At 41.4% G+C, this 12,839-nt stretch overlaps 1 protein-coding gene across 7 annotated transcripts in view; it reads right to left on the bottom strand.

Moving 5' to 3' along the window:
- NTRK2 (neurotrophic receptor tyrosine kinase 2) overlaps nucleotides 1-12,839 on the bottom strand; it is a gene marked incomplete at both ends in the record, with an annotated part of 376,408 nt that overhangs the window by 221,125 nt on the left and 142,444 nt on the right. For 2 of the 7 annotated variants that reach the window (XM_082842865.1, XM_082842866.1), the window contains one exon: nucleotides 2,876-2,913. The exons of the other annotated variants lie outside the window; for them this stretch is intronic. In XM_082842865.1, coding sequence (XP_082698991.1) covers nucleotides 2,876-2,913 — 38 coding nt within the window. Of the gene's footprint in view, nucleotides 1-2,875; nucleotides 2,914-12,839 lie in introns of those variants that run through there. 7 annotated transcript variants of the gene reach the window in all.

The following is a 12,839-nucleotide window of genomic DNA, read 5'->3' as shown; positions in this document are numbered from 1 at the left end:
TGCTCGACGGCGGTGCCAGGAAGTGTGTCAGCGAAGGTAAGATAGTGGGATACGTTAAGAGAACAATGATCTTGCTTTAAGACCAAAGTAACAAACTGGCAGCCCACAGACATGTTTTGTTGGCCTACATAATGTTTTAAAAATAACTGAGCCAACTTTTTAAAAATAGGGACATTTCAGATAAAATGTCCAGGTTTCAAGTTTCTCTTAAAGAGTCAGAAGGTTTGGAAATTTGGGCCTATCCTTGGGAGGCACGAGTTGGCTGGGTCTAGGTGACAGCTGCCCCACTGGAGCGGAGGGTGTTCACTTATCCGGCTCACGTTGTTCATTTAGGGTACCTGCCTCGAACTGAAATGCCACAGCCTTGTTGGAGGGTGACAGACTTGATTTCAGCAAAACTGCCGCCTTTCCTTCTGTAATGCTGAAAAAATGCACAATACGTGCCTTTAGGAAGCTCGAAAAAGATTCCTTATAGGGGACATCAAAAGCAAAGGATGACAGAGGTGGTCTGGAGTATAGAAATGAGAAGCTGGGTTGCTGATTGAGGTCTTCAGGGATTAAAAAAAAATGAAAAGAACACAAGACCATACGAAACCATTTTCCAATAGCCTGATGGTTTCATCGTTCCCTAGGAGATGTCAACTGCTTGTTGATAGATTCAATTGCCTTATCTGTCCACTTTTCTCCATTTTAAAACAAAAATCTACCCTGCAATTCTTTTAGCTGCTGAGGGCAAATATTCTTTTTTTTTTTTTTTTTTTTTTAGGGTCTGGGATACTTCTAAAATAGTCCTTAAACTGTTCACTGCCTTTTTATAGCTCCACGGAATAACATAAAAGCTTTAAAAAACATTGTACCAAATGGCCGATATTTAAGAACCCTTGCCGTCCTGACAGCCTCTGCTTGGCTCTCAGTTTGAATTTCATTTTTCTTTCGGGGGCAGGATTTCTACAATTAGCTGGCCTTTTTGTAAATCAACACTTTGGGGAAAGATCAAAATCTAAGTAGTGACAGGAACAGTCATTCAACAGTGAGCAAGAAAATGAGAATTCAGAGAATATTGAGACCTCACCATACGCAGGGTCAGCTGCCCTCACACTCAAATATCTTTTTGGAAAGACAACTTCTGAGAACAGCAGCCTGTTTATGCTTTGGAGAAACCGCCCTTCTTTCAGGAGTGGGTATAGAATAGCCAAGTCAAATGCTGTAATCCATAGGACTCCGTGAAATGTCTGCATCAAGCAATAACATACTTAGTGGCTAATGTAAAAGATAGAGTATAAAATATTCATCACGCATAACCTTTTTATATCAAGCGGTGCCTAAATGGATCCTGGTTTATTGAGATTAATGCCTTGGTTACACAGGATTCAAAACAATGTTTCCAAACATGTTGGACTAGTTAAAAAAACTATAAAACCTTAAAGCTGAACTGCAAAACTTTAGTAACCATCTCCCCTCCAAAAAAGGCTTTTTGAAAACGTCAGTAAGTTTCCAGTTCAGCTGTGGCATCTATATGCAGACGCTCACAGTCAGAGCCAATTGTGTTTTCAAACAAAATGCTCCAGGCCTGGCTCTGAAGTTCCCCTAACAAGAAAGGTGTGAAGCGGGGCAGGGGCAGCCAAACCTCACTTCAGGACAGGGATCCTGCCTGCTGCACACTAAGCAAAGCGTACAAAGGCCACCGTGAAGGCCAAGTGCGTGAGACAGTTGTCCACATAAGACTAAGGCAGAGATGCAGGATTCTGTAGCTCTAAGGCTGCCCTTGCAGCATTGAAGCTGGACATTATAAAGCACATATTCATTAGCGACCTGCCACCTCTGTGCTGCTGGGGTCAGGAAGAACCGTCCAGCCCAGGAAAACCCAGCAGAGTGTAGTACGTTGTAGGGGGACTAGGCTTCTTAGAATATAGTCTCCTGCTCACAGCAGGCCAGCCATTCTGCTCACAGGCCTTTTCAGAGTAGAAAAGCTGCACTTCTGTCATGGGAACAGCATGAGATGCTGCGGCCTTCTTACTCGGCAAACTTCTAAAAAGCAGGTGGATCACAGAGGTCAAATAAAAGGACATATGCACCATATGCATATATTTCACTCTTTTTCTGGAACTGACTATGACTAACTGAAATCCACAGCCCCTGACCAAATAGCTTTTTCTTTTCTTTTTTTTTTTTTTTTTGCCTGGTGATAAACTTTAAGGAAATCGTTACTGTTGACTGCGTGGCTCCGGCTGGCTCTGGACCTTCATGACCAGTGAAGGAAAGAACCTCTCAGGGATACCCCCAAGTCCCCACAGCGATGGTGGATATGCCCTTAACTCTTTTAGTCACTGCATTCTAGGTGGGAAAGTGAAACTTTTTGAATTCAGTACTGATTAAACAACAGCAGAAAACAATGCTAAAATTCATGTTAAATAGAGATTAGACTGTTTAGTGTGTACTTACACCTGTCCCTAAATTTAGATTTTTTTAAACTTTACAGTTCACCTTTAATAAACAGAAACATTGAAAATCAATACATTTCCAGTATGGTCAAACAGCACACCTTTCCAAAGAGAAGCACAATCCAATGGCATTTCACTTCCATTTTGTATTTGAACGATTGTGAGAACAAAAGAGAAGCATTAATTTAAGATGTTATCTTGACTTTCTTAGCTGCCTGTGAGCTGTCTCTGCATTGGTGTCCCCCATTCACAGCTCACAGCACCTGCAGGCTTCGTGCAGTATCTCCTGCAAACACCACCCACATCTACCAGAAAACCCCAGATCAGTGGCACTTCCCGGGAGAAGCCAATGCCAGCCCCAAGAGTCCAGCTTACAAGGCAGCATCAACCAACAAGCACCACAGCCCCCTTCTCTGTCTTTTCCTTTATTTCAGCTACCCATCCAGTGGGATCTTATGAAACAAAACAAAACCTAAAAGAAACACAAAATAAAACATAAGTCATGCTCAAAAGAAAAATCAATGGAAATTAACATGCAAGTACAGTCACTATTAAAAGAACATAATAAATAAAAATCAAAATTAAGACACAACATGGAATATGCTTGAAAACATAAATACAATATAATTACAAAACAGAAATCAGGAGAAAATGGGAGTCTCGTTACCGAGCAACTTAGTTTTAAACTTAAGACCGATTTTACGTGGCACATGAAACACGGGAAAGAAATGCAAAGGATTTCTGCACACGGTTCCACCCACAACTGTATCAGATGTTAACATCTTAATTTAAGGAGGAGAAATCTGTGCACAACGTAAGATGACTCCTGAATAATTTTTATATATAGGGAAAAAAATAAAATTCAACAACAAATATCTACCCAAATTCTCATTTTCTTTTCCCGTCTATAAAACCAAGTTATTTCTAAAATAACTGATTAATTACTCAGCCATATCAGAGAACTGGCTGGCTTTAACCAGTACAATATTGAGCCCACATGAAGATTTAGATTCTTTTTCAGAAATCCTACTATTAAATAATTAACCGCCTATATTTAAGTACCATACCATACCTATGGCACATATATATAATCTATTACATAGCATATGGTATACAACATGAAGTATATTGTATGTATATACGTTACTTACACAATAGAAGACATATAGTGTCTAGTACATATAATATATAAAACATATATAATACTTAACATCAATTCATTCTACAAACATTTACTGAGAACTGACCAAATAGTAGACACTGTAATGCATGGTGCAAAAATAAAGAAAATGGATTCCTTGACTTCAAATACTTCACTGGCCACAGATGGAGAAAGATGAGGGAATAACTTACACAACAGGTAAAAGCTAATCTACTTTCTGTGGGGCTGTCTTCTAAGCTCTTTGCCAAATCAGCCCTTTTAACGTCACTATAACCCTAGGAGATAGGTTCTATTATTGCACTCTCTTTACTGGTGAGAAAACTGAGGCCCAGAGAGTGAAGCAGCTTGCTCAAGGTTAGACAGCTAGTGTGTGATGGAGCCCAGGTTCTGACCCAGGCGCTCGGATGCTATAGCTACCCTGCCATGACCTTATGTGGAGGGACAAACTCTCTGTGAGCTTGCCTATGAAAACCCAGAAGGAACAGGGAAGGGTCTATCACATAGAATTCTGTGGGTAATGTGCATGAATCTTCATCTGATTCCTAAGTGACAAAATAGATGACATCATAGTAGAAACCCCCAAGATATTTCCAAGACGTTTTAAAGTTCAGCTTTGGAAGATGCTTCTAAACCCTACCCTCCAGACTCTCGATCTTCCTCAACCTGGTGTTTGGTCTGCCAAGTGCTGGTGTCATCTGCCTCCAGAGCTGTCATTATCATCACTAATCTGTATCTTCATTTACTACAACACTAAAAGAGTCCACGGAGCTTAATTTCCATGGCATTTCTCTCTCCCGCCCCTCCAAGTCTCAGGAAAATAACTGGGGACAGAGGCCAAACATCGTTTATGGATTTAATCTCCCACAAAGCACTGAGAATTTAGGAAGTACACAGTGGGCACATAGCTCGAGCATACCAAATGAACTAACCAAACACCTGAGCTATCCTTTCAGGTTTTAAGAGGGTGGATCTCAAATTCCTTCCCACTGAAACAAGTAGATTAATTTGAGGATGCCAAGTTTGCCAAAACAGGAAACACTTGGTGATACAAATAGAAGACATCACCCCCAAACGAAATGATTTGTTGATTCAATATACCAGTTTCTCTGCACATGCAATTCTGAAGGGTTTATTTGATGAAAATAACAGAACAGATTAAACTGCTAATGAAAATCTTATTTCCACTGGGGTTATGGTACAGGAACTTGAAAAGTGTACTGATGTCAGAGTGTTTAATCGGAGCCAGGCCGCTCTTCCTTTGCTTCTATTTGCCACTTTCTTCTGTCATGAACTTCCCCAACCTCCACTACAGGCTCTTTAATTATTCCAGTTGGGAGACACAATTTGCTTGGCTAAATGCAAGCTCTCTCGGACTGCCATCCACTCAGGCTGCAACAGCATCTTCCCCATCTAGGCTGATGTCGTGTCGCTCTTTAACCTTCTTCTGCTTTGCCTTTGTACCCTTCTCAGAGACACACATCTCAGCTCCACACACCCATGCAAGAAAAGCAAGTGAAGCCACCCTAAAAACACACTCGATGACTTTCTTGAGGAAAAGCCAACTTGTTACAATGATAAGCAACATGCAGTGTCTCTGTTCAAAGCATCACTTATGCCACCCCTCACCTCAAGGAAGGCACGTCAGCCTCCTCTCCATACCCTTGATTTTCACATACTGTTGATACACTTAAGATACGCCACCATCTCATGAAAAATTAGTTTGATTTAAAGACTTGACTATTTATAAGGAAATGCATCCAATGCTTCATGTTTCCAAGGGGTTGACAGTAAAATTCAATTAGGGCCCCAATTTACCTACCGGGACCTTATGACTTACGCCCTCTCATGTTATAAGAAACTCACAAAAGGGGCCACAAACTGATATAAAACAATAGATAATTATTTTCTCCTAGTGAGGGGGAAAGTTTTTAGACCACAACAAATGGCTGAACATCTTGTGGGTTTAGCAGCCAAATGAGCTGTCTAGCTTCTGAGCCTGAAATATAGATATTTTGACAATGTGACATTATGAAGCATTTGCAGAATTCCGATGGTGTACGGTAGTTATCGTGACAACAGCTCCTTTATCAACTCTAGAGAAACTCTGCCACCACTGCTTACGCTTAGTTGAGCTAAATAAGAACAAGGATAAAGCAGGTGCTGAATGAGAAATGTGATGTAAAGTTGAAAGCAGAGAAGAAAAACCCGGATGTGTCTCTGCTATTTGCTGATTCCGGATCTGCTCATTGACCTCTCCAAAGGGAAGGACTGGGGGGGCTGAAGGTCAGTGAAGCACTGTGCTTTCTTTGCCATTGGCTTCCGGCTCATTTAGATTTCTTTACATTCAAACGTGCACACATTTTCCTCCTATTACTCAGAAGCAATCAGCCATAAAATGGCAAGGATCTGCAGTACATTTAAATTAACAGCAATTTATCTGGAGCAAAAAGGAAAACTGCTGAGTCGAAAGGATGCGAAGGGAGCGGAAGAAAGATGCAGCTGCAATCTAAAAAAGCAAATCTTATCACATTTGTCTTTGGAGAAGTAGAAAACGGCCAGCTTGGTGTCTGCAGGGCACGGTGCCACTTTGGAGACAGGATGGCGGCTAGGGTGCCAGGATAGCAGCTCACCTTCATTGGAAAGCAAAGCAAAGCAAATGTCCCCAGAGCCTTCTGGAAAATGTTTACCAGGTAAAAATCAGAGAATATACTCCTGTGTTCTCATAGTATTAGGTACCTAGGAAATGGTGGGGGCAAAAGGTTTCCTTCACAATGTTAGACTTGAGCCAGGTGCAATTCCATTTTATTTCAGCACCTGGGCTTAAACTCCGATTGTCCTAACTTGACATCTGTGGAACATTTAATATCTGTTGGTTGTTGCATCAACTAGCCCTTGCTGTCATGCTTTTTCAATTTTATTTTATAGGTGACTCAGCCCGAATGGCTGTTGTGATATGTCCAAGGTCGCCCAGGAACACAGTGAGAGCTGATATCTAAACCTCTGGATGGTCAGTCCATCTTTTAAAATGGTATCACCCACACCTGTGGCGGAAATTTCCCAATAGGTAAGTTTAGGTCCTGGTACTTTCTTCTCTGCACTCATTCCAAAAGTTGCTTGACCATTCTTCAAACACCCCTTTGGCTTCCTAAGGATGTTCCTTTTGTCTACACACCATCACGTCTCCTAAGATCTCCTTCCACCAAGCAAGCCTTCACCATTCTTGAGGATCCATTGTAAAAGCCGTCTCCTATGAGAATTTAGTTCACCCCCTCTTAACTTCTCTGGCATTCTCTTCCATTCATTCACATGTTCTTCTTTTGTACTTTTGCTAAACTCATATTTCTTTTCTGTTTACTTTCCTGCATCCCAGACTTTAAGCACAGGAGGGCAGCGAGAGCACGTCTCCACATCTTCTATGCCCTATGCTGCCTCGCATGCTACCAAGGACAGAATGCATTTTAAGTTTTAGCATAGTAATATCTAAACTCTGAGTTTTATTGGAGAACTTTGATGGACTTGATAACAGAACCAAAATGGAAGAGAGGAGAGGAGACAATACAATGTCGGGTCCACTGCTTCTCATTGGTAACTGGGTTAATCAAATCACTTCAAACTTCCACATCACACATTTGGTCAGAAGTGTACTGAAGCTTGCAGAGTTAGACACAAGAACACCCAGTGAGTTCCTCCTGAAGCATTTTAAGCTCCTGGGGAAAAAGGGCTAGACTTAGTTCATTCTAATTCTCACGATGATCAAAATTATGGGGTGTGGGAATGGAAAAAAGGAAGCTGTTGTCCATTTGTTAGCTGGAGGCAAAAAACTAAAGCAAATGGCTGAGGGTAATCAGCATAGCTTTTAAAGCTCTGGTTTGACTTTGCAAAATGAAGTTTAGTTATGAGCTGAAAATTAAAGCAGGAAACACAAAGTTCTTGGCAAAGCTCGAATATGTAAGGAAAGCAAAAGCCACTGCACAATTACAATTCAATGATTCTAAGGAGGATGTGATCTGATCAGCAGGGCCTTATGAAAAGTGGCCTGGTGAAAAGTGTCCAAGGCCACAAGCACTACCATGTCAGGGACTTCACATAGGATGGGGAGTTTATCCAAAGACCCAGGCCATTGCCGTTATCTGGGGAATCACCTAAAAGTGCTGTAGGAAGAATAGGGAAAAAAAAGATAGAGCTTGTGGTTTCAGGGGCATTAAAATACTCAGAAGGCTTTCACTACAACCACAGTGAGAAACCCGAAACAATCTATTGTTCTCCTGTGGGGTGTGTCTTGCTTTCTGGCTTATGACAATAAACATATATTGCAAAATCTATAGGGTAGCTCTTTGTAAGGTGAAATGATATCTTCTCAAAGACACTGCTTCATGATTCTCAGACCAGACACTCACCAATGACTCAAACATTCAGTGCATAAGCATGGCATTATCAATTTCATTATAGAAGACCATGTACTTGCTGCTGTCACAAATATAAATTTGTGTCTAGATTTGTTTTTGCCAAAATACTCCAGACAGTGATTCTTCTTAGTACCTGAAGCCAGAGTACTACAGTCTAGTGTCCAAACAGGAAACAAATGACATAAAACCTATTGCTCAATTAACCTATAACTATAGAAACCAGCAAGAACCTCAAACACACACAAAGGAAGTTGCTCAGCTCTGCTCAGTTGTGGGTGAAACCACTGCCCACAGACCAAAATGGATCTGGAAATAAATTTCTAGAAAAGTAAATAATGCATAACAGAAGCAAGAGAAAAGAAGTGGACATGGGTCAGCCAGAACCTGTCTGATGGTGATGATGGTGGTGGTAATGATGATGTAGGTGGTGATAATGATGGTGGTGATGAGGGAGGTGGTGATAATGATGGTGGTAATGATGATGGAGGTGGTGGTGGTGGTGGTGATGATGGTAGTGATGATGATAATGGAGGTGGTGATGATGGTGGTGATGGTGGTGGTGATGATGATGGTGATGATGATGGTGATAATGATGATGGAGGTGGTGATAGTGATGGTGGTAATGATGATGGAGGTGGTGACAAAGATGGTGGTAATGGTGATGGAGGTGGTGATAATGATGGTGGTAATGATGATGGAGGTGGCGATAAAGATGGTGGTAATGATGATGGAGGTGGTGGTGGTGATGATGATAATGGAGGTGGTGATGGTGGTGGTGATGATGATGACAGTGGTAATGATGATGAGGGTGGTGATGAAGATAGTGACAATAATGAAGATGAAAGTAGGAGATGGAAGAAGGAAGAGCAGGAGGAGGAGGAGGAGGACTTAAGGAAAAGCACTGCTATTGATACACTTGGGAGCATGTAAAGAGGGTAACCCCAGTTATTGGAAAGTGAACATGGAGATAATAAGGTCTCAGAGCAGTACCACAAATCCATGTCCAAGTTTAAGCTGATCCTTCAAAGAAGAGAGTAGGTAAAAATAAAATTTGTCCCGGAGCACCGCTTTTTCATTAGGCACTCCAAGCCACGCTTCAGAAACAGAGTTTGAAGATTATTAATACTTAGGACGCTTGCTAACGAAGCAACTATTGGGGTGTCTTTGGAGTGCCCAGTGTCTCTGCTTATTATTGCAAAGCTGAAAAGTCAGACCCACTAACGGTTCCAGTAAAGCAGAGGAAGGTCTAACAAATTACCTTCACCTGGATAGAGGTACCTCATAAATCTCATCTCCATTTAAATTAGCAAAGTGCACAAGATAATGAAACCTCAGCTAAGCACCAAGTATTCCAGGAGGCAAAACAAAGAGAAGTGGAGTTGATAATCCCCATGAACTGACAACAATAAACATGAATTATCCAAATTTGCCTGAGAACGGGCTCGGAAACAAAGGCCTTTGTGCTGTCTGGCAGTGGACATCGTGGGAGGTGGGGTGCCGTCCGATGATCTGGTGCAGACAAGGTGAAACTGCCAGAGGCCACGTCCTGAGGACTTACCCGTGGCTCTTCAAGGAGTCTAGTTTGTGCGGCCGCTCCCCCACGCTGCAATGGTTCCCTCTCTCATGTGTTGCTGCTGCATCACTCCCTCCTCACTGCCCAGCCCCGCAGGCAATGACATTACCTCCAGCTGCCCTGGTTCCTGCCCCCAGACCACAGCTCTGCCTCCATGGCTGCTGCAGGCACACACAGCAAGCTGCCTGGCTTCAAAGAGCCTTCTCTGGCCTCCGCCTTTTATCCAGAGAAGTGGATGTGCCCAAATTCAGAAACAGGAGATGATCACGGGGCGGGAAGGAGGTCCTGCACCCAAACGTGCCCTTTTTCTCTGGTACCTTTTCTCCAGGACACCATTAGCAGAAGGACTTCCATCATCTCAGATGTTATCTCACTAGAATGAGAAATAAAACGTGCCTCTGCTCCACAGCATCTGAGATGTGATGGGGAATTTTGGGTCTGGAAGGTGGTTCACCTGCCCTTGGTGAGCCTATGTGGGACATTACCTGACACTTCTCTTGTAGGTAAAAGTTAAAAGTCCCAGATCAGACCCTTCAGAAGTGAATCCAACTCAAATTCCAGTGGTCATCTCTTACCCTAGCAAGGTTTATAAGGTAATATCCCAGAACTGCTCATCAGTCTAAAAGAGTACCAGCCCATTCTCGCCACCAAGAACAGGATCTATGCTCCAAAAGTGTTTCTCCATCAGGTAGAACCCACAGGATTCTGGTGCCATAGCCAATCGTCTGCACGCTCCTTATGAATAGTAGGTGACCCATTTCAAAAAGCCTCAATAAAATGAAGGTCACACTCTATTCTCGATAGGAAACTTGAAAAGTGCAAAGTCAATCCCAGAGTCACAGCCTTATATGCATTCAGACTTAGGCAGCCAGCAGAACCCCTGACATGACTTAAATTAACCCCGAAGTTCTGGAAGTCTCCACTGTTGTGACATTTTTATTTGCTCAAAGAGTTCATTTTGGAAAAAGTCCATCCCACCTCACTACCCTGACTAACTCTGCAGCAATGCCTTACGGCAGCTGGACATATGCCAACCTCAGAGTTGGCATGGCAACACCCCTATCTGAGAGATGGAGAGATCCTCTCGATGCCTTGATTCTTTCATGCGGTAACACAGAAAGTCCCTTCATATTTCTTTGGTTCAGGTACAACTCACACATGGAGAAAACTCTGAATTTTCAAGAGAGTGCATTTTTACACACACCAGATTTCAGTTTATTTTCCTTTTTAAATAAAGTATGCATGGCATACATGGCATACCAAATATAATAGCTTGGTTAAGAATTATAGCAACCATGCCAAGAAGCAACTAGAACCAAGACACTGGAAAAACAATGTATTCTTGGTTTTTTTTCTTTTAATGAAAATTTAGTACAGCCAAACATCTGACATTATTTTAAGGAATGTTTTCCATACCTTAAGGAAGTTCTTTGCTGAGTCAAAGTGATTAAAAGGGAAAGGCTATTTACCTTGTAACTCTACACATATTCTTAGTTCAAAACAGAAATCACCGTCTACGTAAGCACAAGAGGCATTCAAAGAAACATGTGAGGGACAAACACATCGACTTATGTGAAAGCTGTAACAATTTTAAAATGTCACATAGACGAACGGACAGAGTATAATTACATGGGCATAGCAGGAATGATTGGAGTATAAGTTTTTCTTTCATTCTTCATAATTATGGCCCTTTACCAACCATCGTTTAACTATTCAAGACCCTAGAACTTTACTCACAAGCTACCACTGGAATTAGAATATTAATTGCCTCAACTGCCCATTCTAGAACAGAGATGAAATAAATCTAATATATTGTGATGACTAGAGTTGATATGAGTACCTAATACTCTCCATGCCATTTACAGTTTCCTCAGCTCAAGACAGTTGCTAGGATTATGACATTTAGACAAAGTGCCAAGCCTTAGAAATTCCAAACTGTCCCACTGATTAACAAAACACAGTTGGAATAATCTCTCTCCTGACCTTGGTCCACCTTCATTGAGCCCATTTAGGACTTTGTAGTAAATGCTCACTATGACTTTGAACCAATTAATGACTATATCCTTAAAGCTCTCAAGATTGGAAGATACCTTCACAAATGCCTGCCTGGTTCCAGGCTGTGTAACCAAGTGTCTTTCACTTTCATCTCCCAATTTTCCATCTTCCTGATTTGTTTTTCTGGGCTGTCAAAATGACTTTTTGGGGATATATATTCTCTCTCTCTTCTTCTCTCTCCTTCTCTCATGTCTTACTGTCTCTGCATCTCTGGGTCCTTCTCTCATTTTCTCCTGTGGACTGGGAAGAACTGCGGCATATGTTGACATCACGATATTTGTTTCTCGAGTGGAACCTATGTTCTAAATTTCAATATGATATGGCTTCCTCTTTAAAAATCCTCAGATAGATTCTACTTTATTGGAAGTTATCTTGCCGTTGTGCTGCTGTGGTTGTTTTGTTTTGTTTTGTTTCACTCTGATAAAACACTGGGGGCAAAGAACGTTAAAGCTAAGTACCAATCAGAAATGAAGATACACCATTTCTGAAAATATTACTAAATAATGTAAGCAAGATAAGTATGGCAATTTATAAAAATCTGGTTTCCCTACACCTTTTCAAGTATATATGAGTCACATTTAACACACTTCTTTTGGGAAGGGGGCTATCATTTGCTGACTGTGAAATGAAAAGGAAGGTTAGCACTTCCATTTTATGGATGAAAACAAAGGCAGAAGGGGGCTAAGTGATCATATTTCGTTTAAGTATATGATTTGTAATGAATTACAGTTGATTTACAATATTGTATTAGTTTCAGGTGTACAGCAAAGTGATTCAGGTATACATATGTGTGTGTATACATATATATATATTCTTTTTAAATTCTTTTCCATTATAGGTTATTATCAGGTATTAAATATGGTTCCCCGTGCTATACAGTAAATCCTTATTGTAAGTATATGTTTCATTCACTAGTCACACAGTAATAAGCCACCTTCCATTGTGATAACAGGATACCAAAATGTTCTTTTAAATTATCTTGTGTAATTCAGCCTAGCACTTTAGGACAAAAAATTCTCCAGCTTCCTATCCAAAGTAAGGACCTCTGTCATCCACCAAGAAACAAATGCCTCAGGAACCAAGGGGACTTTAAAGTAGATGAACCCTTGCTCCACCCACCACTGGGCTGTTGCTGGGATGCCCTTGTGCTACTCACTAGAATAATCCTGCCTCAGTGCTTTCCAGATTTCCAGTCACAGTCA

Source organism: Leucopleurus acutus (genome assembly GCF_964270905.1).
Source record: "Leucopleurus acutus genome assembly, chromosome: 7".
In the NCBI taxonomy this organism is placed as follows: domain Eukaryota; kingdom Metazoa; phylum Chordata; class Mammalia; order Artiodactyla; family Delphinidae; genus Leucopleurus; species Leucopleurus acutus.
Note: the sequence above shows the minus strand (reverse complement) of the source record. Positions and strands in the feature narration are given on the sequence as shown.